Source organism: Salvelinus namaycush, chromosome 4 (assembly GCF_016432855.1).
Source record: "Salvelinus namaycush isolate Seneca chromosome 4, SaNama_1.0, whole genome shotgun sequence".
NCBI classification, from domain to species: Eukaryota; Metazoa; Chordata; class Actinopteri; order Salmoniformes; family Salmonidae; genus Salvelinus; species Salvelinus namaycush.
Genome location: NC_052310.1, coordinates 64,280,169 through 64,307,149, shown reverse-complemented (window position 1 = coordinate 64,307,149; position 26,981 = coordinate 64,280,169). Strand labels below are relative to the sequence as shown.

The 26,981-nt window shown below is 44.0% G+C and overlaps 1 protein-coding gene across 1 annotated transcript; it reads left to right on the top strand.

The window, feature by feature from the left end:
• The first annotated feature begins 3,819 nt into the window (after positions 1–3,819).
• Positions 3,820–26,628, top strand: LOC120046727 (exportin-5-like). Its single transcript, XM_038992184.1, has 33 exons — positions 3,820–4,115; positions 4,883–5,004; positions 5,125–5,197; positions 5,438–5,575; positions 5,888–6,070; positions 6,173–6,199; positions 6,373–6,558; positions 6,798–6,874; positions 6,972–7,016; positions 7,191–7,287; positions 13,380–13,463; positions 13,641–13,766; positions 14,054–14,144; positions 14,296–14,424; positions 14,876–14,991; positions 15,499–15,654; positions 15,774–15,815; positions 15,945–16,034; positions 16,279–16,478; positions 16,652–16,748; positions 16,914–17,095; positions 20,556–20,656; positions 20,797–20,893; positions 21,032–21,168; positions 22,127–22,224; positions 22,494–22,540; positions 22,649–22,746; positions 23,436–23,495; positions 23,599–23,699; positions 23,780–23,887; positions 24,483–24,620; positions 24,802–24,969; positions 25,258–26,628. The coding sequence occupies exons 1-33, from the start codon at positions 4,011–4,013 to the stop codon at positions 25,408–25,410; spliced, it is 3,672 nt and encodes a 1,223-aa protein (XP_038848112.1). The 5' UTR covers positions 3,820–4,010; the 3' UTR covers positions 25,411–26,628.
• The last annotated feature ends 353 nt before the right edge of the window (positions 26,629–26,981 follow it).

The following is a 26,981-nucleotide window of genomic DNA, read 5'->3' as shown; positions in this document are numbered from 1 at the left end:
AGGAATGTCCACCAGAGCTGTTTCCAGAGGATTTAAATTTCTCTACCAATGTCGTTTTCGAAAGTTTGGCAGTACATCCAACCGGCCTCACAACCGCAGGCCACGTGTCACCACGCCAGCCCACTCCACATCCGACTTCTTCACCTGCGGGATTGTCAAAGAGGGAAGGCGGTGTGCTGAGGAGTATTTCTGTCTTTAATAAAGCCCTTTGTGGGTAAAAACTCATTCTGATTGGCTGGGACTGGCTCCCCAGTGGGTGGGCCTATGCCAACCCATGGCTGCACCCCTGCCCAGTCATGTGAAATCCATAGATTAGGGCCTAATGAATTTATTTCCATTGACTGCTTTCCTTCGATGAAATGTAACTCAGTCAAATCTTTTAAATTGTTGTATGTTGCATTTATATTTTTGTTCAGTATACATTCATCTCAGATCTATAATTTCTCATTTTATCCAGTAAGAGATTTACATTGAAATACCCCTAATCATTGCCCAAAAAATATATTGGACTCTTATTGCAGTAGTATCGCCAGAAAATGTAAATCGATTATGATCATAACCTCTGGAAATGGACATCAGTTCTGCTTATATGACATTTACAGAACTCTCAAGTAAACTTTTTATTGGATAGATCAATGACCAAATATGTTTATTTTTGTCGTACCTTGGAATACTTTTATTGGCCAACAGTAACAGCAACTGTGATAAGAATGTATTACTTTGATGGCCCCATAAGAGAGCTGTGTCTGGTTAATGTAAATGCTTTAAAAAAATGTATATATTTTTTTGCATAAAGGCACAACACCTGTAGGGGGCGAAAGTACGATAGAAAACAATTATTATAATTTATAAACAAAGCTATTTTCACTCCACGTCTGTCTCCATGGTGTCTTATGAACTCACCCCCAATGAACATGTTGTACTGTTTGATCTGGAGGCATTGAGTCAGACTAGTTTAAGCCTTAACTTGGGAACAGAACATCCTCTAAGATCAGCAAACACATCTGATAGGACACATGGATCAAAGCAAAAACCTAACAAATAATAACTATGCATTTGTAGTGGGCATGAAAAGAGAGAACAAAGTCAGACATAAACATACTGTACATTATTAAACGAAGAACAGCGAGAATCCACTGCAGGATTCACAAGTGGGTCAAAAACAACCAAGCAACAGTTACAGAGAAAGAGTTGTTCACCCTCCTTTCTAAGCCCTTTTCAGCATTGGATCTGATCGATGATCCCAGAGAATAATTTGTTACTGGTGTTTTTTCTTATACTCTGTTTAGTGCTGTAGACCTAAATACTCACTGCCAAATCCACATCTACTGTAGAAAAAGGTTTGCTTAGGTTTCTCAGAGATGGATACATTTAGGATTTTATGTCCTCCTATTATTTGAAATACAATTAAAATAGGCCACACATCGACGTGCAAAGTAAGCCTACAATGTTTGATGGAGAGAGGGGAACTGTTTAGTATAGATCACGAGGCATTCCTTTCAAGCTTTTGCTAATGCCATGTTATTAAATTTGTTTTTACTGAAGCATCTAAAATGTTCATGGAAAATTACATGATGAATATTCAATATTAAATCTGTCACTCAGTGTTCAATTCATAAGCTACTGGTAGATAGGTTGAAATAGGAAATTAAACATAGCTTACCCACCTCAAAATTACCCACCTGCTGTGCCAGGAAATTGCATTTAATTTAGATTGTCTTTAAATTGGGTTATTTTTTCATGATTTACTGAATCCAATGATGGTAAGCCCTACACTGCTTTGCTTCATCCATACAATTTCCTTGCCTGTGTCGCCCTCCAGTGGCCGGATACTGTATATTATGTAGGTATACCTTGTCAAACTGGTCTCGGAGCATTTACTATTATTCGGAATGTAAATAAGAAACCCTCCGTTTAGTATGATATGTTACCTTTTGTATGGCATGTATTAATTTGTGGATGTCCATCATCCATTTAGTATGATATGTTACGAGTTGCAATTTATACAAATGTTACAAATTTGCAAAACGCACAGTATATTACACATTTCCTAAATGTAGATGTAGGATATGTTACAAATTCCAATTTGTTGTTGCTAACATTAGCTAGGTGGCTAACGCTAACGTTAGCTTGCTGGCTAACGTTGGCTAGGCTAGGGGTAAGGGTTTAAGGTTATGGTTAAGGTTAGGAGATAGGTTAAGTTTAGGGGAAGGGTTAAGGGTTAGGGGACAGGTTAGCTATCATGCTAAGTGCAATGTAGCTAAAAAGTAGTAAGTAGTTGCAAAGTTGCTGAAATTATAAAGTTGTTCATGATGAGATTTGAACACACAACCTTTAGGTTGCATATTTAAAAAGACCAAATGAAGGCATCTTTGACCAAATCTGTGTGCTGACACAATCCTTTGAATTAAATTAATTATTTTCATGTTAATTTTTTATCACACACAGTACATTTGACCCTCTGGGCTCTTGCTAGGAAACTCTGAAATGTACAACCAGTTAGCAAGTCGGAAATGTTTGAGTTTCCTAGTTCCGACTAACACATAAACGCGGCATTGAGCCTCCTCTGGCAGTAGCCTTGACCCCTCGATCACACCAACAGCGTCATTGCCTTTGGTACACCATAAGTACATTCCTTTCCAATGGAACACTGCGTATGCAGAGGCAGTTGCAGTGCGTTCTGTGTGGTGAATACATTGGATTTATCGAACGTGTGCGTCAAACTGTATGCGTAGACGGCTTGACAGAAATGGTAGCAGAAGGTGAACAAAACGAGCAAAAGTTGTAGTAGAAGACAAGGACCGGTCCAATAATGCATTTCTTATTGGACTGCGTTTTTTGGACAACGAGATTAATTTGGGAAATCCATTTGTAATATTGAGGACTGTGAAGAAAGCAGTGGGAAAGGATGATTCAATCAAGGTGTCTAGAAGCGGCCTTGTTTTGTACTGGGGTAGCAGTAAATGTAAAAGTTGACCAACTAAAGGGGAAGATTCCCGGTGTTTGTGATGCTCGTCGTTTGGTGCGACGCAGACAGGGTGGCGTGATTAGTGAAACAGAGTCATTGTCTGTTCTTTTGAGTTTTGATGTTGAGTCTTTGCCTGACCAAGTGATATTAGGATATATAAGTTATCCTGTACAAGCTTTTGTGCCGAATACATTACATTGTTACAGGTGTCAAGGTTTTGGGCAGGTGTGAGAAGTGTGCAGAAGGGCATGAGACAAAGGAATGTGTAGCATTGGAGAAAGTAGTGGTATGTGTTAATCAGAAATGTCCCGTGCGAGAAAGGCAGGTTGAGGTTTCCAGGATTAGAGTAGTGCATAAGTTGTCATATGCTGAGGCATCAACGAAAGTAGAGGAAGATGGGTCTAGGTGGAGGGATCCTGAGAAGAGTGGTGTGAGTAGTGTATCTGTACCAGTACAGAGGGATAGGCCAACAAGTGATATATGTTTCAGTAAGATTGGATTTTTAGCATTTATAGCAATGGTTATCGACTGTACTGCAGGGATGGAACGTAAGTCGCACAAAATTGAGGTTGTGGTGGCAGCTGCAGAGAGGTATTTTATTTAGGTGTGTGAGACTTGACATCAGAAGGTGTGTTAATTGGTGGTGTCCCATCCTTTCAGGTTGTTGGCCTGAGGTAGGACTAAATAGATTTAATTAGTTGAGTAGGGTGGTATTATTTTTTATTATTTAAAAATTATTTTTTTCTGAGTCTTGTGTTAGATGTTAAAGTATTTCTTTATTTATTGAAGCAAAGTATAAGTGAGTACTCCAGTCTAGTAAGGGGCGGTAATGCAACATTTATTGGATGCCAACCGCCGTTAAACCTCATTGAAGAAGAAGTAGTTTCGCTACTCTCGAACACGGCGGATGCCTATGGTTACGCCTGTGTAGCTAGCTACATGCTAATTCTCAAAGCGCGCTCAGTTGACCTATTTTGCAGGTGTTTTACATGGTGTGGTACCGCTACCTTTCATCTCATTTTTTGGAGACGCTACACTCAATATGATGGGTGAACTGGTGGCTGAAATGTGTGATCAGCTTGTTAAAGCTGTGAACGTGATGATGGACGCGGAATCTAGCCAAATATATCGCCTGGAGGCCCTAAAGGTATCTTGATGGCTAGATGCTAGCTTGCTAATGTTAGCTGGTAAGGTAGCCCAAAGGCCGGCAGATAGCTAGCTAGCTCGCTTTCCTATTTGCGATGTGATTGCTTGACTGAAAATGTGCATAGATGCATAGCTATAACTTCACATTATAGTTCACATGTCCATTGCATGTGGCTCCCGAGTGGCGCAGTGGTCTAAGGCACTGCATCTCAGTGAAAGAGGCGTCACTACAGTCCCTGGTTCGAATCCAGGCTGTATCACATCCGGCCGTGATTGGGAGTCCCATAGGGCGGCGCACAATTGGCCCAGGGTTGGCCGGGGTAGGCCGTCATTGTAAATAACAATTTGTTCTTAAATGACTTGCCTTATGAAATGAAATCATCAATGGGCGTCGCTAGTTAGCTAGAGTCATTGCTGCTGGCTGATGCCCTCAAACTGAATAAAATATAAGCTAACGTTATGTCAACCATTTAGCCTAGTTATATTGATTGCGTTGAATCAACTGAGTTATGCATTGTTTTGAGAGTTTCTTGTTAAATTGCTAGCCAGCTATTGGCAAGCTTTACCTCCTAATTCACTTCTCTCTGTAAAGCTCCATAAACTACATTGATAGCTATGACGGATATCATTGCAAGTTCACAGTTTTCATGTTTTATTCATCCATTCATGTGAGTGAGTTTGTCCTACACCTAGCTGGCTACGTATATACAGTAGCTAACGGATTGAGTGCATGTTATTAACTTGTCCATGTCGCTCTTTTATTTTTAGTTTTGTGAAGAATTCAAAGAGAAGTGTTCCTTCTGTGTCCCATGTGGGCTACAGTTGGCAGATAAAACTCAAACAGCAATGGTGAGGCACTTTGGTCTACAGATACTGGAGCACGTCATCAAGTGAGTTCTTGAGTATATTGTACAGTCTATAATTCACATAGTTATCCTCAATGATATCAAGACATCCCCCTACACATGTGTTCCCCAAAACCTTGTTGTTTTTCTTCATGTTGAGAATAGGTTCAGATGGAACAACATGCCACAGCAAGAGAAAGTCCAGCTGAAGAACTGTGCTATGGGGCTATTGTCAACTGTGAGTCTGTTTGGGTGATAAACATCCTGTTAGTGTCGTACTTTTTCTAGAGAAATAGAAAAATGATGTGGCAGATAAGATGACGAGTGGAATTACTGGTGGTCTGTCGACCCAATTACAAATATACTTTTTAAAAAGTCAAACAAATTCCCCATTGTTGTGCGATCAGTTAGATGTACATTATTGAATATGCTGACACTAGTCTGTTCCCTGACTCTGGCACACTGCCTCCCTCTGCAGGGCACATATCCTATCCTGGAGGAGGAGAGCCACATCAAGGACGTTCTCTCGCGGATCATAGTGGAGATGATCAAGAGAGAATGGCCTCAGCACTGGCCTGACATGCTCAAGGAGATGGAGGCACTCACCTGTGTAGGGGTGAGTCGGCACGTTCCCGTTCAGTGTTCCCCAGGGTCTTTATGCTGGTGCGGTGCCAAGGCCCCCAGAGCAACTTTCAGGGCTGAAAACATCAAAGCATTCAATTGGAGAGAAACAAAACTGGGGGTGGAGGGAGGGGGCTTATTGAAAATGGAAGGGAGCAAGGATTTGGTTTGTAATCCATCCACCAGCGTATGGGTGAGTCGGCACGTTCCAGTTCAGTGTTTCCCCTAGGTTTTTATGCTGGCGGGGTGCCAAGGCCCCTGGAGCAACTTTCAGGGCTGAAAACACCATAGCATTCCTCCCCCCCAGGAGGCCCAGACAGAGCTGGTGATGTTGATCCTGCTGCGACTGGCGGAGGACGTGATCACCTTCCGGACCTTGCCCACCCAGCGCCGCCGGGACATCCAGCAGACCCTCACCCAGAACATGGAGAGTATCTTTAGCTTCCTGCTCGCCATCCTGCAGCTCCACGTCGACGAGTACCGCAAACTGGTAAACAGACAATGGTTATAACTGTCTTGTTAAAAAAAAAAAAATGTGCAGAAGTGTTTTTGACCTCTTTTTATTGATATTCTCTTTTTGTACCTCTTCCAGAAAAGAATCCCGGGCCAAGAATTGCAGGTAGGAAAGTGTTTTGATGTACTATATCCACTTTCTGATGTTATATTTACATATTATATTCACATTAAAACACCCAGCTAGAGACTTTTCTGTTTTGTGCATGTTACCCCCTCCCCCTTCACTCTCTCATCTCTTCCCCCCCTCCTCTTCTCTCCCCCTCTCCCCCTGGTCAGGCCAAGGCCCACTGTCGGGTAGGCGTGGCCACTCTAAACACCCTGGCAGGCTACATAGACTGGGTTGCCCTGGCAAACATCACCAATGACAACTGTCGCCTGCTGGAAATGCTGTGTCTGTTGCTCAGTGAGACAGAGCTGCAGCTGGAGGCTGCAGAGTGCCTGCTCATTGCCATTAGCCGCAAGGTTAGTATAGACTACACAGTACTAGACACTCCCCTTTCTGCAGTCAGGCCTTGTAGGACATGACATGCCCCTTTCTGTTCAGACACGCCCCCTTTCTGCAGACTACTCTGTAGGACCAGACCAGATATTTTTTCAAGACATTGGAATGAATAATGCAGGTCTACAATTACTGTATTATTAGTCAGGTACATCACAGGGCAGAGAACTGTTATCTTAACATGCTTGGTGTGTCTCCATAGGGGAAGCTGGAGGACAGGAAACCACTCATGGTGCTGTTTGATGACGTTGCCATGCACTACATCCTCTCTGCTGCACAGTGAGTACATTCCCCTCATCACCCACAAGGCCTGGGTTTACACAGCAGCATTACTAGCTCATTCTGGCTTCTAATTCTCATTGGTTTGTGGCTACAGTTCTGCAGATGGAGCAGCAATATGCAACAAATCCTCTCCAACACAGTGAGTAGCCTACACATTTTGGTATTCAGCGTCAAAGTTCTTGTCCAGCTTTGTTATTTAGCATTCCATTTAGCATTTGAGTTCATTGGGCTTGGTACTTTTTTTCTTTCAGTGAAGTGTGCTGCGATGCTTAAAAATGCACTTTAAGTAAAGTTTGATTTGATTTCCCCCCAGGCCAGTGGGGGTGGGGGTGGTGGAGACACACTACACCTTCCTGAAGAGGCTATGTCAGGTCCTGTGTGCCCTGGGCAGCCAACTCTGCTCATTAGTGGTGAGTCTGGCTCAGGGTTTCCATTAGGAAAATGTGTTGCCGGACAACTTGACCGGAAAGATATACATTTTCTTGCCATTTGAGAAATGTACCGTACCCGTATGTATTGGGTGCATAATGCATTAGGGCGTCCAGCCACGGTGCTCAGAATGACACATTTAGATTATGGTAATTCATCTTAACAGAACATGCAACTCATGTAATGAAGCAGTCAATGAAACACATTTTCAAACACTTACCAAAATGCAATTCGCAGGAAAACACCATTATAAACAGTGCACCTGTTAGCGGTTCCATATGTGACAGAGATGAAAATCTCTGTTAGAAACTTAGAAAGAGGGGGAATCTAAAGAGGCAATAACAAGAATGGGTTGCTAATATGTTGATATGAAAACCAATAGAACAGGAGAGAAATGGCACATCGTTGGGTCCAATACCGAAGTACATTTGCCAAAATGATATAATTACTCCTGTCTATACAGAAACAAAATACCTCACCAGAAAGCATGACTTAGCCACAGAGGAATCAAATCAAATTTATTTATATAGCCCTTCTTACACCATATCTCAAAGTGCTGTACAGAAACCCAGCCTAAAACCCCAAACAGCAAGCAATGCAGGTGTAGAAGCACGGTGGCTAGGGAAAAACTCCCTAGAAAGGCCAAAATCTAGGAAGAAACCTAGAGAGGAACCAGGCTATGAGGGGTGGCCAGTCCTCTTCTGGCTGTGCCGGGTGGAGATTATAACAGAACATGGCTAAGATGTTAAAATGTTCATAAATGACCAGCATGGTCAAATAATAATAATCACAGTAGTTGTCGAGGGTGCAACAAGTCAGCACCTCAGGAGTAAATGTCAGTTGGCTTTTCATAGCCGATCATTAAGAGTATCTCTACCGCTCCTGCTGTCTCTAGAGAGTTGAAAACAGCAGGTCTTGGACAGGTAGCACGTCCAGTGAACAGGTCAGGGTTCCATAGCCACAGGCAGAACAGTTGAAACTGGAGCAGCAGCACGGCCAGGTGGACTGGGGACAGCAAGGAGTCATCATGCCAAGTAGTCCTGAGGCATGGTCCTAGGGCTCAGGTCCTCTGAGAGAGAGAAAGAGGAAAGAGAGAATTAGAGAGAGCATACTTAAATTCACACAGGACACCGGATAAGATAGTACTCCAGATATAACAGACTGACCCTAGCCCCCCGACACATAAACTACTGCAGAATCGAGCTTCTTAAAAAAAATTAGCTGTGGATTGTTTCAAATCACAAGCTGATAGGCCTATGCTTATTTGGAAAGCCTGCAGTTTGGGCAGCGCGTGTGGCTATAGGTCTGGCTGATTGAGTTGTGGCTGTCAGTGAAAAGGATCTAAAATATGTGGGAAGATAATGTGTCTTGAGTATAATTTAAACTGTTGAGACAAGAAGGGGAGGGGTGTGTGGCGAAGTCTCTCTCCAGAATGGCTCAGCTATCTCCTGCCAATACTTGCATATTCATTGTGTGAATTGTTTGCCCTTAGATTTCACATTTTTTTATCAATTCCCCAAGACATATGTCACCAGTAGTAAATGTAACGTTAATCCCGTCATTTTTTAAACATTAATTTCTGTTAATTACAGTCATTTACCGTTCTCATTCTCGTGGAAACGTTGCTTTCAGAGTTCACAACCTGCTACACTTGTGAGAGACAGGTTTTGGTTTATTTCATAACCATCATTTGAGGTTTTTACATTTTATTCATTGTCTTTTGTTTGAAGTGCTCCATGTGAGAAATGAGCATGTGTTTGGTTTCTCTGTCCTGATAACTTTGAGGCAGCACGCGCTTGAGCACGCAAGTACTTGGCCTGCTGCGCAGAAATGTAGGAAAGTGGGTTTTTTAACACTCATTGCTAATGATAATATATTAAAAATATAGTTCCTCACAGTAAGCTATTTGAAAAATCTTTCCAATCTCCCCCTCGATAATCACCAATCCTCGGTATTAAAGAACAATGGAAGTTATAGGCCTACTGCCGCATTGTCCTATGAGTTCCATGAGCTAATTTATTTAGTCGCCAATGGATAACAGCATTTCAATGTGTCCCTATGGCAGAGGTTGGTGATCTCGCATTAGTTGACTTTTTAAAGTTCAGATTTTAATTCTGATTTGTATGATTAACCACCTGACATTGATTTTGAGAAAAGAAAACGTTATTATTTAAATAACTGTTCCACCAAAATGTACCTATGGAAATCATAACTGGCATGCAGAACAGTAGATATGGTAAGAGAAATTGTAAGCTTCCCCAAACTTGAAACTCACGTGCCGCCTATGAAGTCTTTATAAAATTGCCTCCATGTTTCCATGGTGGGATTTTGCCTATAGGCTACTTTGAAGCAAGGTAAGACATGCCTCATGATATGAAATAAAACATTTCAGGTTTCAAACAATTAAGTATGCTTTCAAAATGCATACTGCCTCCAACTCACATTGTAAAGTGGTGGGTGATGCGCTGATAGCCTGTTGCCTGCACTTGAATGATGAACAGGAGGCGCGCTTTAATTACCTCTTGAGAAATACAAATAGTAGCTCTTTTTAATTGTGCACCAAAACAGTTTTTAACATGCGATTGCATTTAGAATTATTTCACAATGAATGGGCTTATAAAAGCACATGGATTTCTCCTCCAGCACCTCAGGTGGTTGCTGCTGGAGTAAAACATCTCAAAATAGGCTCTGTGTGCGTGTGATAGTTGTTGGATAAGTAAGGTACATGATGACTAATGAAAATACTCACAGGCCAATTTAATTCCACTAAATAATGCAAATTAACCTATAGACTGAAGCATGATGGTCAAATGTACACTGCTCAAAAAAATAAAGGGAACACTTAAACAACACAATGTAACTCCAAGTCAATCACACTTCTGTGAAATCAAACTGTCCACTTAGGAAGCAACACTGATTGACAATACATTTCACATGCTGTTGTGCAAATGGAATAGACAAAAGGTGGAAATTATAGGCAATTAGCAAGACACCCCCAATAAAGGAGTGGTTCTGCAGGTGGTGACCACAGACCACTTCTCAGTTCCTATGCTTCCTGGCTGATGTTTTGGTCACTTTTGAATGCTGGCGGTGCTCTCACTCTAGTGGTAGCATGAGACGGAGTCTACAACCCACACAAGTGGCTCAGGTAGTGCAGCTCATCCAGGATGGCACATCAATGCGAGCTGTGGCAAGAAGGTTTGCTGTGTCTGTCAGCGTAGTGTCCAGAGCATGGAGGCGCTACCAGGAGACAGGCCAGTACATCAGGAGACGTGGAGGAGGCCGTAGGAGGGCAACAACCCAGCAGCAGGACCGCTACCTCCGCCTTTGTGCAAGGAGGAGCACTACCAGAGCCCTGCAAAATGACCTCCAGCAGGCCACAAATGTGCATGTGTCTGCTCAAACGGTCAGAAACAGACTCCATGAGGGTGGTATGAGGGCCCGACGTCCACAGGTGGGGGTTGTGCTTACAGCCCAACACCGTACAGGACGTTTGGCATTTGCCAGAGAACACCAATATTGGCAAATTCGCCTTTGGCGCCCTGTGCTCTTCACAGATGACAGCAGGTTCACACTGAGCACATGAGCACATGTGACAGACGTGACAGAGTCTGGAGACGCCGTGGAGAACGTTCTGCTGCCTGCACCATCCTCCAGCATGACCGGTTTGGCGGTGGGTCAGTCATGGTGTGGGGTGGCATTTCTTTGTGGGGCCGCACAGCCCTCCATGTGCTCGCCAGAGGTAGCCTGACTGCCATTAGGTACCGAGATGAGATCCTCAGAGCCCTTGTGAGACCATATGCTGACACATGCACATTTGTGGCCTGTTGGAGGTCATTTTGCAGGGCTCTGGTAGTGCTCCTCCTTGCACAAAGGCGGAGGTAGCGGTCCTGCTGCTGGGTTGTTGCCCTCCTACGGCCTCCTCCACGTCTCCTGATGTACTGGCCTGTCTCCTGGTAGCGCCTCCATGCTCTGGACACTACGCTGACAGACACAGCAAACCTTCTTGCCACAGCTCGCATTGATGTGCCATCCTGGATGAGCTGCACTACCTGAGCCACTTGTGTGGGTTGTAGACTCCGTCTCATGCTACCACTAGAGTGAGAGCACCGCCAGCATTCAAAAGTGACCAAAACATCAGCCAGGAAGCATAGGAACTGAGAAGTGGTCTGTGGTCACCACCTGCAGAACCACTCCTTTATTGGGGGTGTCTTGCTAATTGCCTATAATTTCCACCTTTTGTCTATTCCATTTGCACAACAGCATGTGAAATGTATTGTCAATCAGTGTTGCTTCCTAAGTGGACAGTTTGATTTCACAGAAGTGTGATTGACTTGGAGTTACATTGTGTTGTTTAAGTGTTCCCTTTATTTTTTTGAGCAGTGTATTTACACTACCGTACCAAAGTTTGGGGTCACTTAGAAATGTCCTTGTTTTTGAAAGAAAAGCACAAAAAAATTGTCCATTAAAATAACATCAAATTGATCAGAAATACAGTGTAGACATTGTTAATGTTGTAAATGACTATTTTAGCTGGAAGAGGCTTATTTAAAAAAAAAAAAAACATTTATGGAATATCTACATAGTTGTAAAGAGGCCCATTATCAGCAACCATCACTCCTGTGTTCCAATGACAAGTTGTTAGCTTATCCAAGTTTATCATTTTAAAAGGCTAATTGATCATGCGAAAACCGTTTTGCAATTATGTTAGCACAGCTGAAAACTGTTGTTCCGAATAAAGAAGCAATAAAACTGGCCGCCTTTTAGACTAGTTGAGTATCTGGAGCATCAGCTTTTGTGGGTTCGATTACAGGCTCAAAATGGCCAGAAACGAAGACCTTTCTTCTGAAACTCGTCAATATATTATTTTTCTGAGAAATAAAGGCTATTCCATGCGAGAAATTGCCAAGAAAATGCCAGTCTCAACGTCAACAGTGAAGTGGCGACTCCGGGATGCTGGCCTTCTAGGCAGAGTTGCAAAGAAAAAGCCATATCTCAGACTGGCAAAAGAAAAGATTAAGATGGGCAAAAGAACACAGACACTGGACAGAGGAACTCTGCTTAGAAGGCCAGCATCCCGGAGTCGTCTCTTCACTGTTGATGTTGAGACTGGTGTTTTCTCGCAAATTCCTCGCATGGAATAGCCTTCATTTCTCAGAACAAGAATATACTGACAAGTTTCAGAAGAAAGGTCTTTGTCCTGGCCATTTTGAGCCTGTAATCCCTCTATTTAATGAAGCTGCCAGTTGAGGACTTGTGAGGCGTCTGTTTCTCAAACTAGATACTCTAATGCCTCCCACTCCTCTTTCTATTCTGGTTAGAGCCCGTTTTCACGGTTCTATGAAGGGAGTAGTACACAGTGTTGTACAAGATCTTCAGTTTCTTGGCAAGTTCTCGCATGGAATAGCCTTTATTTCTCAGATCAAGAATAGACTGACGAGTTTCAGAAGAAAGTTCTTTGTTTCTGGCCATTTTGAGCCTGTAATCGAACCAACAAATGCTGATGCTCCAGATACTCAACTAGTCTAAAGAAGGCCATTTTTATTGCTTCTTTAATCAGCACAGCTGTGCTAACATAATTTCAAAAGGGTTTTCTAATGATCAATTAGCCTTTTAAAATGATAAACTTGGATTAGCTAACACAATGTGCAATTGGAACACAGGAGTGATGGTTGCTGATAATGGGCCTCTGTACGCCTATGTAGATATTCCATAAAGAATCAGCCTTTTCCAGCTACAATAGTCATTTACAACATTAACTATGTCTACAATGTATTTCTGATCAATTTGATGTTATTTTAATGGACAAGAAATGTGATTTTCTTTCAAAAACAAGGACATTTCTAAGTGACCCCAAACTTTTGAATGGTAGTGTACATTGACTGTTATTTCCATCACTGAATAAAAAACATTATTTTGCCATTTAGATTTGTCTTTCTCCCGGTCATTTTGGCCGGCAAGTTTTCTGCTTTTCATTTGTTTTATCGGCCAAAAGCCGTAAAACAAAAAAGAAGAAAAAAAGTGCACGTGGGTGTCTTGATTGTGTCGTTTGTGCTATGTGTTTCTAATGCAGGGTTCAGATGTGGAGGTAGAGGTACCAGCAAACCTTAGCAAGTACACAGAAGCGTTCCTGGCCTTCACCACACACCCAAGCCAGGTGAGTTACCTAGTGTTAAAATAAAGTACTAGCCAGGTACTACTGTTTCTCCATATCCCACTTTGTCAAATCTGGTCCTCGAGCACTGAACGTTGAGACATAGTATTCTTACAATTTTTTGATCTGTTCTGATAAACTACTCTACTCTGAACTAAAGTATTTGTCTTTTCCCACCAGTTCCTTAGGTCTTCCACCCAGATCACATGGGGAACGTTGTTCAGACATGAGATTCTCTCCAAGGATCCTGTCATCATCCAGATGACCATCAAGTACTTTAGAGCCACCATGACCAACCTAGTCAAGGTGAGACAGGCTACAATGTACGTGCATCCAAGACTTTGTGCAGTTGCACATTAAAGCATCAAAATGTTCATTAGAAAAAGTGAGCATGTAAACGACTCACAAATTGAGCTACACACGAACACACAAATTATACATCCAAAATCTAAATAACTACACCGAAATCCAAAATCTAAATAACAACTACACGGAAAGGTTTAGCTCTTCCACTATGTATACTTTGCCTCTACATGCAAGGTTCTTTTAATTCTATGAATTGCTAATCTATATTGTTGTGTTCCTCCTGCTAGACTGGTTTCCCTTCCAGCAACGACAGTCCCAGCTGTGAGTACTCCCGTCATGACTTCGACAGTGATGAAGACTTCAACTCCTTCTTCAACTGTAAGCAATGTGACTCCTATTGTATTTGAATACTTTAGACTTAAACAATATTAATATAATACATTTTTCTTGCCATTAAAGAATATTTTCTCCAGTTCGTTCCTACTGATCTCGACCCTGATGCTTGTGTCCATGTTCCGATGTGTTCCAGCGTTCCGAGCGCAGCAGGGGGAGGTGGTCCGGAACGCGTGTCGTATTGTCCCCTTGGAGGCCTTCCAGATTGCAGCAGAGTGGCTGCAGTATCAGATCAGTACGCCCATCGATATCGGAACCACTGTGTGTACGTGCTGCTTCTTGACTGTGGCTCATAGTGGCGATCTGGGGAGGGGGATCTTCTGTGTGTGTGGGGGGGGGGGGGGGGGGGGGGGGGTCACTGATGGTAAATGTGTCAGTATGAAACTGATTGAATGTCTTGGAGGAGTCCATTTGATTGCTCAAATCAAGAGTTTCTCATATCGCGGAAGGAGGGGTTTGAGGAGGTTTTTAAAAAGGAAATGCGTCTTTATTTGTATGAGATGAGTTCTCACTATTAACAAGAAATGCATGAATTCTCGTAACCACTCTGAAAGGGCGCCAAGTGACAGGAAATGATGGGTGGAGAGATACTGTTGATGCCTGTTAACTAATCAGCCTGATTAACTATACTCTCTTTTTCCCCCCTTTTTACTCCTCCTGCCTTGTTTTTTTTCTCTCTTTCCGGTCTTTCTCTGTCTTCCTCCTTTTCTTTCCAGCTAAGACGGCTGAGGGGCTGTGTTCTATCCTTTCTCCGTCAGCGGTCCAGTGGGATGCTATGACCTTCTTTACAGAGAGTGTTGTGGGAAAGATCTTTAAGAACGTGGAGGATGAGGTACAAGCTGCCAAATGAGAATAGCTACCCACAGCAGAGATGGAGAGAGCAAAAATAGTATTTTACAGAGGAGGGTGAGAGGGGTAGAGAGGGCAAAGTGTGAACGCTACCAGGCGGGTGCCCTAGATGACAACAAAATACTTTACATGTTGCAATTATATTTTTGTTGTGTATGTATTTTTTAAATTTCCTTAAATATCCTGTGTTGTGGGCTTATTCTTTTGCCAGGTGCTGCTGGAATGTTTACCAATGGCATGCCCATCTTTTGAGAAATTACACTGGTCACTGAAAACATTTTATAAAGCATAAATAGTGCTCACTTTAGGGGCTGCAAAAGTACTTTACTGATGATTAGTAAAAATGTGGGAGTAATGATTAATAAATGGTGAACACACACTATAAATGGTTTATTACGGACCCTTAAAATAGTGTTACACAAGTGTTATGAAAGGAAATTGATGATGTAGAAGAAACCCTGACTCTAGTGTCCCTCTGCCCCTGCTGTAGAAGTTGCCTGTAGACCAGGGCATTGAGCTGCTACAGGCTGTGTTGAACTACAACACCAGAGACCCTCTCATCCTGTCCTGTGTCCTCACCAACGTCTCCGTCCTCTTCCCCTTCGTCACACACCGACCTCACTTCCTGCCTCAGGTCCTCTACAAGGTGAACACACACCCGTGTGCTCAAACGCATGCGCACCGATCTACAATCTCTCTCTCCTGACCTTTTGTGGATCATGTCCACCTTTTTCAAATTTAACTTGTTCTTCTTTTCCTTCCCAGCTATTTGCCTCCATCACATTCGAGGTGGTAGAGGAGAGTAAGGTGAGCCGTCTTAAATATTCTTAGGAGGGATGACAGATGTGTCCGTTGGGATTGTATAGAAGCAATAGGTATCCGAGGCTTAGTAGTAGTCCATCCAATCATCAGTCTGATCTGGGATGTCATTTTCAGGCACCACGGACGCGTGCGGTGAAGAACATCAGAAGACACGCCTGCTCCTCCATCATCAAGATGTCTCGAGACTACCCACAATTCATTCTTGTATGTGTCTGCGGTCAAGTTCATCCTACTCCTAGAGAAGGCTCATCCATCGCTGTGCAGTAGAAAGGAACAGCTGCTTTAAGTAGATACTGATGAAACCGTTGGCTATGACTCTTAGAACCAGTGTACGGATGTGTGCAAATCTATTGCATCTTACAAGTGTATGTGTATCTGTGGGGGAATGTTTGGGTGTGTCTGTTTTTCACATCTCTCTCTCACACTCGCTCTCTCTGTCTCCATTCAGCCGTGTTTTGACATGATGTATAACCACGTGAAGAAGCTGTTCTCTAGCGAGGCTCTGTTGAACCTGCTGGAGAAGTGTGCTCTTATGGAGGCCCTGGTCCTCATCAGTAACCAGTTCAAAGACTACAACAAGCAGAAAAACTTCCTGGAGGAGCTCATGGCCACTGTGGCCGCTCGCTGGACCTCCGACGAGATGAGGCGGTATGTACACACACACGCACGCTGTATACACTGAACTGCTTACACGCACTGCATGCACACAGACACACACATGCGCCCGCACACAACATGCGTACACACACGCTATACACACTCAACTGTATACACCCACTTGCACTGTATTATACACTGGTTGTTCTCTTTGTGTGCATCAGTGTGCTGTGGGATCCTGCTCTATTCCTGGACTTCGTTGGTGCTGATCAGCTGGTGGCTGAAGGCACAGAACACACAACGGGCATCAACAGGTCACGGGTAGGTGTGTGTGTGTGTGCGCGCACACGTGCGTGCTTTCATGGCTAAGTGCTAAAACTTTCTATGTGATGTCAGACTTGCCAATTCAACCAGTTCTGCCAAAACGTCAAATGTATTGAAACGTTTCCTATTCACTGTTTGTCTCACCCCCACCCTGCCCTCCAGTTGAGTTTCTGTGTGTACACCATCCTGGGGGTGGTGAAGAGGGCCCGCTGGCCGGCTGACCTGGAGGAGGCGAAGGCAGGGGGCTTCGTAGTGGGCTACACCCCTAATGGAGCCCCCATCTACAGAAACCCCTGCAACGCCCAGGTCCTGGCTCTGCTGCCCAACCTGCTTGCCCTCATCAGGTAAGAGGGTGTGGGTGCTGGAGAGAAAAGCCGTGTGTTTGTGATGATGGTGATGAGGATGATATAGTGTTTGTGATAATGGTGCTGTTTGTGATGGTGATAGTGTTTGTGATAATGGTGCTGTTTGTGATTGTGGTGATAGTGTTTGTGATAATGGTGCTGTTTGTGATTGTGGTGATAGTGTTTGTGATAATGGTGCTGTTTGTGATTGTGGTGATAGTGTTTGTGATAATGGTGCTGTTTGTGATTGTGGTGATAGTGTTTGTGATAATGGTGCTGTTTGTGATAATGGTGCTGTTTGTGATGATGGTGCTGTTTGTGATTGTGGTGATAGTGTTTGTGATAATGGTGCTGTTTGTGATTGTGGTGATAGTGTTTGTGATAATGGTGCTGTTTGTGATTGTGGTGATAGTTTTTGATAATGATGGTGGTGGTGGTGGTGATGATAGTGTTTGTGATGGTGGTGGTGGTGATGATAGTGTTTGTGGTGTTTGTGATGGTGATGATAGTGTTTGTGGTGGTGATGATAGTGTTTGTGGCGGTGATGATAGTGTTTGTGGTGGTGATGATAGTGTTTGTGGTGGTGATGATAGTGTGTGATGGTGGTGGTGATGATAGTGTTTGTGGTGGTGATGGTGGTGGTGGTGGTGGTGGTGATGATAGTGGTGGTGGTGGTGGTGATGATGATAGTGGTGGTGGTGGTGGTGGTGATAGTGTTTGTGGTGGTGGTGATAGTGTTTGTGGTGGTGGTGATAGTGTTTGTGGTGGTGGCGATAGTGTTTGGTGGTGGTGGTGATAGTGTTTGGTGGTGGTGGTGATAGTGTTTGGTGGTGGTGATAGTGATAGTGTTTGGTGGTGGTGGTGGTGGTGATGATAGTGTTTGTGGTGGTGGTGGTGATGATAGTGTTTGTGGTGGTGATGATAGTGTTTGTGGTGGTGGTGGTGGTGATGATAGTGTTTGTGGTGGTGGTGGTGGTGGTGATGATAGTGGTGGTGGTGGTGGTGATGATAGTGTTTGTGGTGGTGGTGGTGATGATGATAGTGTTTGTGGTGGTGGTGGTGATGATGATAGTGTTTGTGGTGGTGATGATAGTGTTTGGTGGTGATAGTGTTTGTGGTGGTGGTGATGATAGTGTTTGTGGTGGTGGTGATGATAGTGTTTGTGGTGATGATAGTGTTTGTGGTGGTGGTGATGATAGTGTTTGTGGTGGTGGTGATGATAGTGTTTGTGGTGATGATAGTGTTTGTGGTGATGATAGTGTTTGTGGTGATGATAGTGTTTGTGGTGGTGATGGTGTTTGTGGTGGTGATGATGGTGTTTGTGGTGGTGATGATGGTGTTTGTGGTGGTGATGATGGTGTTTGTGGTGGTGATGATGGTGTTTGTGGTGGTGATGATGGTGTTTGTGGTGGTGATGATCGTGTTTGTGGTGGTGATGATAGTGTTTGTGGTGGTGGTGATAGTGTTTGTGGTGGTGATGATAGTGTTTGTGGTGGTGGTGATGATAGTGTTTGTGGTGGTGGTGATGATAGTGTTTGTGGTGGTGGTGATGATAGTGTTTGTGGTGGTGGTGATGATAGTGTTTGTGGTGATGATAGTGTTTGTGGTGATGATAGTGTTTGTGGTGGTGGTGATGATAGTGTTTGTGGTGATGATAGTGTTTGTGGTGATGATAGTGTTTGTGGTGATGATAGTGTTTGTGGTGGTGATGGTGTTTGTGGTGGTGATGGTGTTTGTGGTGGTGATGGTGTTTGTGGTGGTGATGGTGTTTGTGGTGGTGATGGTGTTTGTGGTGGTGATGATGGTGTTTGTGGTGGTGATGATGGTGTTTGTGGTGGTGATGATGGTGTTTGTGGTGGTGATGATGGTGTTTGTGGTGGTGATGATGGTGTTTGTGGTGGTGATGATGGTGTTTGTGGTGGTGATGATGGTGTTTGTGGTGGTGATGATCGTGTTTGTGGTGGTGATGATCGTGTTTGTGGTGGTGGTGATAGTGTTTGTGGTGGTGGTGATAGTGTTTGTGGTGGTGATGATAGTGTTTGTGGTGGTGATGATAGTGTTTGTGGTGGTGATGATAGTGTTTGTGGTGGTGGTGGTGATGATGATAGTGTTTGTGGTGGTGGTGGTGATGATGATAGTGTTTGTGGTGGTGATGATGATAGTGTTTGTGGTGGTGATGATGATAGTGTTTGTGGTGGTGGTGGTGATGATGATAGTGTTTGTGGTGGTGGTGGTGAATTATGATAGTGTTTGTGGTGGTGGTGGTGATGATGATAGTGTTTGTGGTGGTGGTGGTGATGATGATAGTGTTTGTGGTGGTGGTGGTGGTGGTGATGATGATTGTGTTTGTGGTGGTGGTGGTGGTGGTGATGATGATTGTGTTTGTGGTGGTGGTGGTGGTGATGATGATAGTGTTTGTGTTTGTGGTGGTGGTGGTGGTGATGATGATAGTGTTGGTGGTGGTGGTGATGATGATAGTGTTTGTGGTGGTGGTGGTGATGATGATAGTGTTTGTGGTGGTGGTGGTGATGATGATAGTGTTTGTGGTGGTGGTGGTGGTGATGATGATAGTGTTTGTGGTGGTGATGATGATAGTGTTTGTGGTGGTGGTGATGATAGTGCTTGTGGTGGTGGTGGTGATGATAGTGTTTGTGGTGGTGGTGGTGGTGATGATAGTGTTGGTGGTGGTGGTGGTGGTGATGATAGTGGTGGTGGTGATGATAGTGTTTGTGGTGGTGGTGGTGATGATGATAGTGGTGGTGGTGGTGGTGGTGATGATGATAGTGTTTGTGGTGGTGGTGGTGATGATGATAGTGTTTGTGGTGGTGGTGGTGATGATGATAGTGTTTGTGGTGGTGGTGGTGATGATGATAGTGTTTGTGGTGGTGGTGGTGATGATGATAGTGTTTGTGGTGGTGGTGGTGGTGATGATGATAGTGTTTGTGTTTGTGGTGGTGGTGGTGGTGATGATGATAGTGTTTGTGTTTGTGGTGGTGGTGGTGGTGATAGTGTTTGTGGTGGTGGTGGTGATGATGATAGTGTTTGTGGTGGTGGTGGTGATGATGATAGTGTTTGTGGTGGTGGTGGTGGTGATGATGATAGTGTTTGTGGTGGTGGTGGTGGTGGTGATGATAGTGTTTGTGGTGGTGGTGGTGGTGATGATAGTGCTTGTGGTGGTGGTGGTGGTGATGATAGTGTTTGTGGTGGTGGTGGTGGTGATGATAGTGTTTGTGGTGGTGGTGGTGATGATGATAGTGCTTGTGGTGGTGGTGGTGATGATGATAGTGTTTGTGGTGGTGGTGGTGATAGTGTTTGTGGTGGTGATGATGATAGTGTTTGTGGTGGTGGTGGTGATGATGATAGTGTTTGTGGTGGTGGTGGTGATAGTGTTTGTGGTGGTGGTGGTGATAGTGTTTGTGATGAACATGATGATAAAGAGGATGATGTTGTTTCTCTGTAGAACCCACAACAGTCTCTTCCTGCCGGAGAACATGTGTCGTCTGAGTGAGACGTTCTCCAAGGCCTACGACATGATAGAGGTGGAGAAGAACGTGGTTCTAGGTGAGAGGAACCACACTGATTCAATGGTTATGCACTGTACTGGTTTAGAAACCCTATATCAAAGGTTGGTAACCCGTGGCTATAATTTCCCCTTTGAAGGATAATAAACAACCATGAATATTATGTGTCCTGACCTGTAGGCCTGCCTCAGCCAGCCCTGGACATCTATGACCCTCCAGTGTTTAAGACACATCTAGAGCGCATGCAGGGATTCTTCTGTACCCTCTACGACAACTGGTGACTTCCTCACTTTGGATAGTCTTCTGCTTCCTCTTTCTCCACACACACACACACACACACACAACCACCCAGTCTCGCTATCTTGCTCATTTCCCCCTCTTCCTCTCGCTTGCGCACCCCCCGTTCTCTCTCTAGTTACCATACCCTGGGGAAGGCAGGCCTATCATTGCAGCAGGACTTCTACACCATCGAGGGATTGGCTGAACAGATCGTTGGTTCTGCCTTTGTCTCCCTCGACAACGTGCCTGACCACAGACTCCGCACCATGCTCCATATCCTTCTGTCCCATTAGCTGCCAATCACATGTGAACGCAACGTGCAACAATTTCAAAGTTTTACTGAGTTACAGTTCATATAAGGAAATCAATTGATATTAATTCAGTAGGCCCAAATTTAGGGATTTCACATGACTAAGCAGGGGTGCAGCCATGGGTGGGCCTGGGGGGGAATAGGCCCACCCACTTGGGAGTCGGGCCCACACACTGGGGAGCCAGGCCCAGCCAATCAGAATGAGTTTTTCCCCACAAAGGGCTTTATTACAGACAGAAATACTCAGTTTCATCAGCTGTCCGGGTGGCTGGTCTCAGACGATCCCTCAGGTGAAGAAGCTGGATGTGGAGGTCCTGGGCTGGCGTGGTTACACATGGTCTGTGGTTGTGAGGCCGGTTGGAAATACTGCCAAATTCTCTAAAACGACATGGTAGAGAAATTAACATTAAATTCTCTGGCAACAGCTCTGGTAGACGTTCCTGTAGTCAGCATGCCAATTGCACGCTCCCTCAAAAGTTGAGACATCAGTGGCGTTGTGTGACAAAACTGCACATTTTAAGAGTTGCCTATTATTGTCCCCAGCACAAGATGCACCTGTGTAATGGTCATGCTGTTTAATCAGCTTCTTGATATGACACACCTGTCAGGTAGATGGATTATCTTGGTAAAGGAGACATGCTCACTAACAGGGATGTAAACAAATTTGTGCACAAAATGTGAGAGAAATAAGCTTTTTGTGCATATGAAACATTTCAGGGATCTTTTATTTCAGAGCATTGAACATGGGACCAACACTTTGCATGTTGCGTTTATATTTTTTGTTCAGTGTATATATTAATTTTGTTCAGACAAGAAGAGAATATAATGTCATTGTTAGTGATCAAATACATTGATATAGCATTGACTTTACATGTACACTATCCATTCAGTCCAACTGTGTTCCTTAATGTGTGTGTGAACGGGTGTTCCTGAAGCAGCTGGTGGTGTCATGTCCTCAGGAGTGCTACAACGGTCTGCTCTGCCCCCTGCTGGGCCCTCTGTTCGCCTACATGCTACAGGTCTGAACTCTCACGCTTTTCCCCCTTGTGCCTGTGAAGTAATATACCAAAAATGAGAGTTTCTTTGCATGTGTAAAAAAAATAAAAAAATAACAGGTACTCACAACAAAAGGTTACCTGTGGTATAACTACCAAACTAACAGAAATCAGAGGCTGATCAAACACTCCGAGCATGCTTATTGTCCTGCGCACTAGTAATCTTTCACCATTAATAAGAAATAGGACAACTCATCATGTGACGTGTTGTCTCTCTGTGTTTATTTATACAGAGACTCAATCTCAGGTGGCAGATCATCAACCAGAGGAGTACTGTCAGGTAAGATGTGTCCATCTGTGGGTCCTTATGAAGGCATGTGGTCTCTTTGAATGCGTAGGTTTTCTTGTGCTAGTGGTATGTTGACAATCTCCTTCCCTCTGTGTGTAGTGGGGAGGAGGAGGAGGACGAGTCGTGTGAGGAGAATCAGGAGATGCTGGAGGAGCAGCTAGTTCGGCTGCTCACCAGAGAGGTTCTGGACCTGCTCAGTAAGTCCACACTTTTGGGATAAAGGTCAGATTATTGGGATGCAGGGAGCGATTAAGTAGCACTTTCAATTAGAGGCCTTCACGGGTCCAAGTAAATAACTCCATTCAGAATATTAAGTAGCAGCCTACCGGTTGGCTGTTGGTCATTGTAGCCTATCCTTCTCCTTTAACTTTTAATTCCCTCATTTTAATTCCATCTTCTATTGATTAGATGTCTCCTAACTTTTGCCACACACAGCGGCTCTATGACTGTTAGCCTATTGCCGCTTTGATGACTTGTGATTGGCCAACAACAAGCTACACGCACCACGCTCGTGAAAAGCAAGAGCAGCAGCATAAATTATCAAATTTCTCTCTTTCTCTCCTTCAGCATTCGGGTCTGTACGTGTCCTTGCAGTCAAGTCAGTTAAAATTACACTTGACAATCAGATCAGACCCGTGACATTATTTAGAGCTCTTGATCCAGACCCTCTTGCGTATTCGGCTACAGGTGGATCCGTGAAGACCTGTACTTTCAGTTTAGTTTCTCCATTGAGCATGTATTTATTAATTTTTTGTCCAGGAGAAGGATTCATCTAATTCTGAGAAACTGGACCTATGAATTTAGCTCTGCTGCGCATCCATATTTGATAGATATGGGGTTTATTTCAGTCTAGCCATGTGTCCTAACATTGATCCTTTCCCATCAGCTCACGCCTGCATAATGAAAAAAGTGGCTGCGCCAGCAGGAAATAAGGAAGACGTGGATGGTAAGTGTTCACTTGTTTTCTAGGGAAGAAAAGTATTACTCAGGTCCACCCCCTTCTCACTCTTCCCCTTCCTTTTTATGTCCTATCGTGTGTGTGTGTATAGAGGAGGAGATGATGTCCACTGAGTCCCAGGCAGTTGCTGCCTCCCCAGCCCAGCCAACAGGCGAACTGACGGAGCTGGGGAAGTGTTTTCTCAAACACGAGGTCAGCACAACACACACACACACACACCGGAGCATCTACCCATGGCAGTATGATGGGACTCTTTCTCTCTCCCTCTGCAGGACATCTATATGACCTTGTTGACCATCTCGTTTACCTCTCTGTCCTGGAAGGACACCAGTAACTGTCACCGCAGCGCCTCCATCGTGTGCTGGACCCTGCTACGACAGGTAGGCTACACAAAGGACAGACTGACAGCAACTTTCCATCCTAAGCACTCCCTATCCATTTAAGCTTCCTTTTCCTCTCGCTCCCTCCTTACTCAGTGTCTGTCTGACCGTGTTTGTGCTTCACTCCTGTGATTCGATGATTCCTCCCTCCTTCCACTCTGCTGTCTCTCCCTTTCTTTCACTGTACCTGTCTCTCCTCATCTCTCTTCACTGTGGCTCTCTCTCCCTCTCTTTCACTGTACCTGTCTCTCCCCCTCTCTCCTCATCTCTCTTCACTGTGGCTCTCTCTCCCTCTCTTTCACTGTACCTGTCTCTCCTCCTCTCTCTTCACTGTGGCTCTCTCTCCCTCTCTTTCACTGTACCTGTCTCTCCTCCTCTCTCTTCACTGTGCCTGTCTCTCTATCCCTCTCTCTCTTCACTGTGCCTCTCTCCCTCTCTCTCTTCACTGTGCCTCTCTCCCTCTCTCGCTTCACTGTGCCTGTCTCTCTCTCCCCCTCTCGCTTCACTGTGCCTCTCTCCTCTCCCTCTCTCGCTTCACTGTGCCTGTCTCTCCTCCTCTCCCTCTCTCTCTCTCTGACTCTGTTGTTGTGTTCAGGTTGTAGGTGGGAACCTTTTGCCAGAGGCGGTCACATGGTTCTATACCAGTGTTCTGAAGGGACTGCAGATGCATGGGCAGCATGAGATCTGTAACTCAGCCCTCACACAACTGGCCCTGCTTATGTACGAGAACCTGGTGAGTCACATTCTCTCCCTCCTCCTAACTTGTCCCCTTCCTGGGTCAGCGGCCACAGTACATGGAGCTGAGGGCTGTGATGACTCAGATCCCCAACATCACTCACTCTTCTGTCTCCTGTCCTGCTCCTCCCTTCCTCGACAACTAACCCTTTCCTCTCTTCCCTCCCTCCCTGGGTCAGCGGCCGCGGTACATGGAGCTAAGAGACGTGATGACTCAGATCCCCGACATCAATCTGGAGGCTCTAGACCAGTACGACCAGCGGTTGCTGGAGCCCAGCTCCGCGCAGAGGCTGGGAGAGAAGAAGAGGAAAGACCAGTTCAAGAAGCTCATTGCTGGCACTGTGGGGGTAATAACACCACCTGCCACCTGGGGGAGGGTTCTATTTAGTTTTTTCTGTAAAATGACCTGCAGCAAAGACCTAGAATTATTTAATTGAAAATAATGTCTGAAATGTGTCCATTGTGACTTTTGAAATAGATTTTAATTAAAGGATGTAAGTTGCACTGTATTGGCGAGTGCTGTCAGTATTTGTTTTAATAAGTTGAATTGAATAGGGCCTGCACACTCCTATGTAACAAGACAACCATTCAATCCAAACCGATTCTAAATTGTTCTTGATCTCTCCTACCCACAGAAAGCTCTGGCCCAGCAATTCACAAAGGAGGTACATATCCGAAATCTTCCGTCTCTCTTTAAGAAGCCGAAGCCTGAGAAAAGGGACATTCTGGAGACCAGTGAGAGTGGAGCACTAGCAGCGCTCTTCTCCCCAGCACTGGACGACATCTAGGAGCACAGAGCAGCACAGAGGCCCTCAGTCTGGCCTAACACACACTACAATCAGCTGTTATAGGACATCGACTGGACTAGCATACACACAAACATGCATACACTATCTATCCTCCCGGGGGAATTTTACTCCCGAAGGATTGGCTCAACAAGTGTTCGACGTCTCTACCCTATCGATCGACAGCTGGATGAATGGACTCAGCCTCCCCATTAGGACAAAGGGAATCAGAATATTCTGTCGTGGACTGAACCCTGCTAACTGCTCGCTAATATTTATCCAAATAATGTGAGTGTCTGTCTGCCTTGATCAGAAATATAGAACAATATGATGATGGTGATTGTCCTTCAACAGGACATGGCTTTTGCCATAAACCCTGCAGGTTGTAAATAGTAACAAAGAATTGCGTTAATACAGCACATTTCCTCACTAACGCAACAGATTTAATTGTGTTTTAGTAGATCCGCAAACATGGACCATCCACCTGTGTGCTAAACGACAGCAGCCATTTTGTGCCAGAAGAACCTGAATGGGATCCAGTGAGCATGTCTGAGGTGTTATACAACAGACTACTTTGAAGTCTAAGGAGAGCTATTTTCAAACCAATGTTTTGTACAGAATCATTACTCTGTTGATGGTTGAAGTTTTTTTGCACTGGTTCTCCCAGCTGTGAACGTATGAGAAACCAGCACTGCATTCCACCTATGTTAATGGAAATAGTTTGCCGCAACGTAGACTTTTGTTCGGCGGTATTGTTTGTGAAAACTGATCCAATGTGGTCGAGAGCCCATATTTTATGCCATCTGTTTTGTAGGTCATATTTGTGTGCATTTGGAAGAAGCTGCAGGTCTGAATCTCAAATAAATTGGAAAAAAAGGCACCAATTTCTGTGAGGTTTATATGTTGCCAGTCTGTCTTTCCCATTAATATGGGACCAAAGCCTGCTGATTTATCCAAATACATACAGAATGATCTGAATTTTGATGGCATAAAATATAATAGGGGACTTGGTTACATCATTTTGGGAGGAATCTTAGATTTTTGGTATGAACTACCCCTTTAAATCTCCCAACCCTGTCAATGATTGATTGTTCACGTGGCCAACTTACTTTTTTCCCTAATGAATGTATAAAAAAACAAACTTGTACAGGGGGAAAGTATTTAAAACTGTAGTGCTGTTTTTATATTTTGCTGATTTTAAATAAAGGTAGACTTGAGTCATTTTAAATGTTACTTTTTAAAATATTTAAGGTTATTCGTTATTAATCCGTCCCTCCCATTGGTTCACCTTCTAAGAGTCAGTGGCGGATTATGGTATGGAGAGATTTCAGTGCCAACAGATTGTATTTGAATTTTATCATTTTGAATTTGTTTTATGATAATGAGCTTTATATTTTTGAATGTTTAATATACAACTTGAATCATTGAATTCATACATTTTACTTGTATTTCATGATTTGAAACTGAATTATATGAATATTTATGGTAGATATTGTATTCATTGTCTGTATCAAGTTTACAAACCATAATTTGAAGTTATTCAAAGTTCCATATATTCAACTTCTCAGATTCAG

What these genes read in the sequence shown, in the direction of transcription:
- LOC120046727 (XM_038992184.1), top strand. Translation starts at nt 4,011, where the DNA reads ATGATGGGTGAACTGGTGGCTGAAATGTGTGATCAGCTTGTTAAAGCT. An exon ending in ATCGCCTGGAGGCCCTAAAG is followed by an intron (nt 4,116 to 4,882) that starts GTATCTTGATGG and finishes TTTTATTTTTAG; the next exon opens with TTTTGTGAAGAATTCAAAGA. An exon ending in CTATGGGGCTATTGTCAACT is followed by an intron (nt 5,198 to 5,437) that starts GTGAGTCTGTTT and finishes CTCCCTCTGCAG; the next exon opens with GGCACATATCCTATCCTGGA.